Here is a 7,500-nt window from a genome sequence, read left to right as displayed (position 1 = left end):
TAGTCTGGGGACTCTGGGGGTTCTCAAGGTTCTGGGTAGTCTGGGGACTCTGGGCGTTCTCAAGGTTCTGGGGACTCTGGGGGTTCTAAAGGTTTTGGGTAGTCTGGGGACTCTGGGCGTTCTCAAGGTTCTGGGGACTCTGGGGGTTCCAAAGGTTTTGGGTAGTCTGGGGACTCTGGGCGTTCTCAAGGTTCTGGGGACTCTGGGGGTTCCAAAGGTTTTGGGTAGTCTGGGGGTTCTGGGGACTTTGGGGGTTCTAGAGGTTCTGGGGACTCTGGGGGTTCTAAAGGTTCTGGGTAGTCTGGGGGTTCTGGGGACTTTGGGGGTTCTAGAGGTTCTGGGGACTCTGGAGGGTGTGGGGACTCTGGAAACCTCCTGTAAGCCATGGAGACTGGGGCGGGGTGGGGGTGTAAGACGTGTCCCAGCAGGACTCTTGAGTCCACAAAGCAGCAGCTTGGCTAACAGCCAAGCTAATGCTAGGCTAACAGCCAGGTTTACAGCTAGGCTAATGCTAGGCTAACAGCTAGGCTCACAGCCAGGCTAACAGCCAGGCTAATGCTAGGCTAACAGCCAGGCTAACATTATCTTCAGCTAGAGATACTGAAACCTGTTAAAGCACCAGAACCGGTCCAGCAGTTAGTCCAACCAGAACCGGGTCAGGTTATAGTCCAGTTCTAATCTGCTAGACCTGATGTGTCAGAACAAAGTGGACCGGATCCTTTGGTCTGTGTTTGAAGTTCTGGTTCTGGTTCAGGAGATAGTCTGCAATCATTGGTCGAGAACAGGAAGTGATGTCATAGAGCCACTCACCGTTTGTTTTCCAGCGGCCGGTGAACGAGGACAAGTCTCCTGTTGGTCCCTGGCTGCTGGCGCTGTTCGTCTTCGTGGTGTGTGGCTCCGGTGAGTGTGTGTGTGTGTGTGTGTGTGTGTGTGTGTGTGTGTGTGTGTGTGTGTGTGTGTGTGTGTGTGTGTGTGTGTGTGTGTGTGTGTGTGTGTGTGTGTGTGTGTGTGTGTGTTTCTGATGTGTGTGTGTGTTTCTGATGTGTGTGTGTGTTTCTGATGTGTGTTTCTGATGTGTGTGTGTTTCTGATGTGTGTGTGTGTTGCAGCCATCTTCCAGATCATCCAGAGCATCCGACAGGGAATGTGATGACCTTCAACTCCAGAGCGAAGCCTGCTGTATGTGGAGGGGCGTGGCCTGTTGCCATGACACCACACACACACACACACACACACACACACACACACACACACACACACACACACACACACACACACACACACACACACACACACACACACACACACACACACACACACACACACACACACACACACACACACACACACACACACACACTGGGTCTTCAATTTTTTTCAGCTGCTGGTTGTTATTTATTGTTTAATGACGACAAGTTAAAGAGGACTTGTTATTGGTTTCTGATTGGTTACTGATGACTAGTTACTAATGACTGGTTAGTGACTGGTTAATGGTTAGTGACTGGTTAATGGTTAGTGACTGGTGACTGGTTACTAATGACTGGTTACTAATGACAGGTGACTGGTTACTAATGACAGGTGACTGGTTGCAAATGACCGGTTACTGGTTGTTGTTAATTATTGTTTCATGACGACTATTTAAAGAGGACTCCTTATTGGTTTTAGTTACTGATACTGACTGGTTCGTGGTTAGTGACTGGTTACTAATGACTGGTTACTGACTGGTTACTAATGCCCGGTTACTGGTTACTGACTGGTTACTAAGGGCCGGTTACTGATTGGTTACTGGTTACTAATGACTGGTCACTGACTAGTTACTAGTGACTGGTTACTGGTGGTCAACCTGTGGCGATCAGATGAAGTCTTAAATCTTTTCATGTCCAGCTGGTTTTTTACCTTCTCAGATTTGAAAGAAGAAATTAGTGTTTTCTGCCCCTCTTACCCCCCCCCGATGCCCCTCTTACCCCCCCCCGATGCCCCTCTTACCCCCCACCCCGTTGACCCCTCTTGCCCTGCTGCTGACCCCCTGGGGGGCTCTTACTGTGAAGGTTCAGCTGTCTGCTCCTTTGAAGGAGTACAAGACTTCCTGTCTGGACACTTCCTCCACTTTTCTACAAAATAAACATCCGATATTTTCTCTACAGTCCGTCTCTCCGTCCGTCTGTCTGTCAGGAGGTGGAGCTCCATACCTCCAACAGGAAGTACAAAGTGCAGGAGGTGGAGCTCCATACCTCCAACAGGAAGTACAAAGTGCAGGAGGTGGAGCTCCATACCTCCAACAGGAAGTACAAAGTACAGGAGGTGGAGCTCCATACCTCCAACACGAAGTACAAAGTACAGGAGGTGGAGCTCCATACCTCCAACACGAAGTACAAAGTGCAGGAGGTGGAGCTCCATACCTCCAACAGGAAGTACAAAGTACAGGAGGTGGAGCTCCATACCTCCAACAGGAAGTACAAAGTACAGGAGGTGGAGCTCCATACCTCCAACAGGAAGTACAAAGTGCAGGAGGTGGAGCTCCATACCTCCAACAGGAAGTACAAAGTACAGGAGGTGGAGCTCCATACCTCCAACAGGAAGTACAAAGTGCAGGAGGTGGAGCTCCATACCTCCAACAGGAAGTACAAAGTGCAGGAGGTGGAGCTCCATACCTCCAACAGGAAGTACAAAGTACAGGAGGTGGAGCTCCATACCTCCAACAGGAAGTACAAAGTACAGGAGGTGGAGCTCCATACCTCCAACAGGAAGTACAAAGTACAGGAGGTGGAGCTCCATACCTCCAACAGGAAGTACAAAGTGCAGGAGGTGGAGCTCCATACCTCCAACAGGAAGTACAAAGTACAGGAGGTGGAGCTCCATACCTCCAACAGGAAGTACAAAGTGCAGGAGGTGGAGCTCCATACCTCCAACAGGAAGTACAAAGTGCAGGAGGTGGAGCTCCATACCTCCAACAGGAAGTACAAAGTACAGGAGGTGGAGCAGGGAGAGGGGTCAGGGGTCAGGAGAGGCCAAGGTATGGGAAAGGTCAGAGGATGAGACCAGTGTACTGGACAGAAGGACGCAATACCTGGGTGGATCATAGGGGCAGAGCAAGAGCAGTGAGAGGAAGAGGAAGGCTCAACGAGGAAGAGGAAGGTTCAATGAGGAAGAGGAAGGCTCAACGAGGAAGAGGAAGGTTCAATGAGGAAGAGGAAGGTTCAATGAGGAAGAGGAAGGCTCAACGAGGAAGAGGAAGGTTTAATGAGGAAGAGGAAGGTTCAAGCTAAAGCTAAGCAGCCATTAGATCAGAACGTTTGTGATGTTTAACAATATCATGTTTTACTGCTTCAATGGGGTTTTATCTTAGAATAGATAGAATAGATAGAATAGATGGATAGAATAGATAGAATAGATAGAATAGATGGATAGAATAGAATGGATGGATGGATAGAATAGAATGGATAGATAGAATAGAATGGATGGATAGATAGAATAGATAGATAGAATAGATAGAATGGATAGAATGGATGGAAAGAATAGAAGGCCTGTTATTGTCCTTGTACAGGTACAGTGAGATTAAAAACACCTCCAGTGACAGAGCAGCAGTTAAAAAGAGCAGAATATAGTGCAGGAAGGAGGGTGGGGGTGGAGGGGGTAAGGTGGGGGGTGGGGGGTGTAGGGGGTAAGGTGGGGGGTGTAGGGGGTAAGGTGGGGGGTGTAGAGGGTAAGGTGGGGGGTGGAGGGGGTAAGGTGGGGGGTGTAGGGGGTAAGGTGGGGGGTGTAGGGGGTAAGGTGGGGGGTGGAGGGGGTAAGGTGGGGGGGGTGGAGGGGGGTGTAGGGGGTAAGGTGGGGGTGGAGGGGGTAAGGTGGGGGGTGGAGGGGGTAAGGTGGGGGGTGTAGGGGGTAAGGTGGGGGGTGTAGGGGGTAAGGTGCACGGTCCAGGCCTGTGAACAGTACACAGTGTATTTACAGGAGTACACAGTGTATTTACAGGAGTACACAGTATACATTATGAGGTAGTGTGTAAAGTAAAGTCAGAGCATACTAGAGTTCCCAGTGCTTCTGGCTCTGGGGATCTGTTTGTTCTGATCTCATGACCCTGTAGCGCCTTCCTGAGGGCAGCAGGTCCAACAGGTCAGAACCAGGGTGGGGCTGTCCTTGGTGTAAATGTCCATCAGGGAGGGGAGAGAGCAGCCGATGATCCTCTGTGCTGCCTTTACCCCTCTGGAGCCTCTCCCTGTCTGCAGCGCTGCAGCTGCCCTACCGTACTGTAATACAGTAAGGCAACAGGCTCTCCAGAGAGGGGCGCTAGAGGGGCAGCAGCAGGTGGGAGTCCAGGTTGGACTTCTGGAGAACAATCAGGAGAACTCTCAGGAGAACTCCTGGAGAACTCTCAGGAGAACTTATGGAGAACTCCTGGAGAACTTCAGGAGAACTCTCAGGAGAACTCTCAGGAAAACTCCTGGAGAACTTCAGGAGAACTCTCAGGAAAACTCCTGGAGAACTTCAGGAGAACTCTCAGGAGAACTTATGGAGAACTCCTGGAGAACTTCAGGAGAACTCTCAGGAGAACTTATGGAGAACTTCAGGAGAACTCTCAGGAGAACTTATGGAGAACTTCAGGAGAACTTATGGAGAACTCCTGGAGAACTTCAGGAGAACTCCTGGAGAACTCTCAGGAGAACTTCTGGAGAACTTCTGGAGAACCTCAGGAGAACTTCTGGAGAACTCCTGGAGAACTTCAGGAGAACTCTCAGGAGAACTTCAGGAGAACTCCTGGAGAACTTCAGGAGAACTCTCAGGAAAACTCCTGGAGAACTCTCAGGAGAACTCCTGGAGAACTTCAGGAGAAGTCTCAGGAGAACTTCTGGAGAAGTCTCAGGAGAACTCCTGGAGAACCTCAGGAGAACTTCTGGAGAACTCTCAGGAGAACTTCAGGAGGTACAGCTGCTGTCATACTGTGGAAGAGACACACACACACACAGTCAGCAGGTAGTATAATCCTACAGTATAAAATAGCAGTGTCAGTTGTATTTAGTGAAAGACCAGAGAGAGGAGGTAGAGGAGGTAGAGGGGGTAGAGGAGGTAGAAGAGGTAGAGGGGGTAGAGGGGGTAGAGGAGGTAGAAGAGGTAGAGGAGGTAGAGGGGGTAGAGGGGGTAGAGGAGGTAGAGGAGGTAGAGGGGGTAGAGGAGGTAGAGGAAGGCTCCACCAGCTGATGGAGGGTAATTGGAAGAGACCGCTCCTCCTGAAGGTAACTGGTTGAACTACCCAGTGAGCTCGACCCCCCGATCTCTGGGGGGTCCAGGACGCCCCGATCTCTGGGGGGTCCAGGACGCCCCGATCTCTGGGGGGTCCAGGACCCCCCGATCTCTGGGGGGTCCAGGACACCCAGAGTGAAGGTGAAGACTTCAACACTCATCTGACCTCTGAACTGGGATAGACCAGTTGATGTTCAGTCCAGATAGAATCCAGCTGGGACACCAGAACCCGGTGTGGCCGTGAGGCGTACATTCCTGAAGTGGGCCGGCAGGATCTACATGTCCCAGATACCTGGATCGGAAAGAGTGAGCAGAACCTCAACCTGGATGTGACTACAATGTTCTGATGATGTCCAGGTCTCCTTCTGCTGTGAGACTCAGGAGCTCATCGGTCATTTCAGACCCGCTCATCACAGGGGGCTTTTCCACCAGAAAGAACCAGGTTCTAGTTCTGGTCCAGGACCAGCCTTAGCACCAGTTCTTAGTCTTTCCACTGCCAAAGCCCCGGCCAGACCGGAGCTGAACTGCTGCTACGCTGGTCCCCCTTCATAGCTGGACCAGAGAGGAGCCAGACCGGGACCAGAGAGGAGCCAGACCGGGACCAGAGAGGAGCCAGACTGGGACCAGAGAGGAGCCAGACTGGGACCCGACGTGTCATCAGCTGGGGGCGGAGCTATCTCTGGAGGTACCTATATAATAAGGTACCTCTGGAGGTACCTATATAATAAGGTACCTCTGGAGGTACCTCTGGAGGTACCTATATAATAAGGTACCTCTGGAGGTACCTCTACCTCCAAGGCAGAAGCGAGGCTGAACCATCTTTCTGAAAACTCCAGAGAACACGGAGCCCCAGAGTGGTTCTAGAGGGAAATAAAAATAACATGAGGGAACGATATAATAAGTGGTTCCTTTAAATTAATAATACGAGGGAACGGGATTATTTAATCTGCGTTGGCGGATTACTATGGAAACGTCTGTAGAGCAGTTCTATCATTCTACACCTCCATTCCTCCATGGTGAAGCTTTTGATTCAGACACGTCCAGAAATAAAGAGAAAGGAGCAGAAAGTCACTATGGAACGTTGGAACGGTGGAAAATAAGAGCCAAACTCATTCAGGCATTATGTTCCCCTCTATGTCCACTCTGGAGCTCTGGACTAGAACAAGACAGACGTGAAGAAACACCAATAGAGACAAGAAGAGACGTAATGTCTTCTGGCTCTTTGGTGCTTCAGAGGTTCAGGTCAGACTAGATGGAGCGACCCGGACTAAACCACTGGTCCAGTCCGTCTCCTGGTTCCTGGGTGAGCACAGGGACCCGGACTAAACCACTGGTCCAGTCCGTCTCCTGGTTCCTGGGTGAGCACAGGGACCCGGACTAAACCCATGAAGACAGTCCGTCTCCTGGTTCCTGGGTGAGCACAGGGACCCGGACTAAACCCATGAAGACAGTCCGTCTCCTGGTTCCTGTTTGAGGGCTGTCAGTGTGAAATTGGTGAAATCAGTGATGTGTCACGTTTTGGAGTGACGCAGTGACGTCGCTCTACTGGCTCCGCTAACGGTGGAAAAAGAACCGGTTCTTTGGAGGTGCTCATTTGAGAACCGGCTGATCTAGAACCTGGTTCTTTTGGTGGAAAAGCCCTATAGGAGGACCGTTTGCTTAGAAGTCTAAGTCTAAAACTTACATGTGGGATGAGCAGGGACGTTATTCCCCATATTGTCAAGATTTGGCTAAAATAAAGAATTATCTTTCTTCATCATGACGTCATGCCCACGCCCCGCCTACTTCGTGACGTCAGCGGGAGAAGATGGCGGCCGTGCTGAGGGCGGAAGGTAAGGGAGCTTCATGGGCTGTTTACACCCCGAACCGGTTGTTCCTCCCCGCTGTAGCTCACCGGGCCGGTCCACGGGAGGATATCGGCGGGCCAGGAGCCGCTGGCCGGCCGGCCGGTAACCGCTGCCAGGCCCGGTCCACCCGGAGCGCTGCTGTCAGCCGTTAGCCGGCTCTATGTCGTCCGGGATTAAACTCCCGGTTATCCTTCATGTTTCTGCTCCGTCTGTCCGCGACGCGGAGGGACCGACCTCCCGGGGCCGTCCAGCCCGCCGGGGCACCCTGGCGGGAGCTGAGTGCTTCCAGCCGGAAGAGAGGCTCCCGGTGGCGGCTCCCGTAAATGGGCGAGTCCGCGGCGTGAGGCGGGCCTCCGCGAGTTAGCGTGTGTGTGCGTGAGGAACACACACACACACACACACACACACACACACAC

General features: G+C 51.8%; 2 protein-coding genes across 8 annotated transcripts in view; both read left to right on the top strand.

Moving 5' to 3' along the window:
• LOC308123867 (stress-associated endoplasmic reticulum protein 1) overlaps window positions 1–2,141 on the top strand; it is a 3,098-nt gene extending 957 nt beyond the window's left edge. Inside the window, exons 2-3 of the mRNA XM_080486580.1 lie at window positions 825–900; window positions 1,109–2,141. Of these exons, the coding sequence (XP_080342706.1) occupies window positions 825–900; window positions 1,109–1,149 (117 nt within the window). The 3' untranslated portion in view covers window positions 1,150–2,141. The remainder of the gene's footprint in view (window positions 1–824; window positions 901–1,108) is intronic.
• A 4,878-nt stretch (window positions 2,142–7,019) lies between these two features.
• Window positions 7,020–7,500, top strand: part of camta2 (calmodulin binding transcription activator 2) — a 17,141-nt gene continuing 16,660 nt past the window's right edge. For all 7 annotated transcript variants that reach the window (XM_080486555.1, XM_080486553.1, XM_080486556.1 and 4 more), the window contains exon 1: window positions 7,020–7,069. The gene's annotated coding sequence lies outside the window, so the exon portion shown is untranslated. The remainder of the gene's footprint in view (window positions 7,070–7,500) is intronic.

Source organism: Lipophrys pholis (genome assembly GCF_963383615.2).
Source record: "Lipophrys pholis genome assembly, chromosome: 18".
In the NCBI taxonomy this organism is placed as follows: domain Eukaryota; kingdom Metazoa; phylum Chordata; class Actinopteri; order Blenniiformes; family Blenniidae; genus Lipophrys; species Lipophrys pholis.
This window is presented reverse-complemented; position numbering and strand designations above follow the sequence as displayed.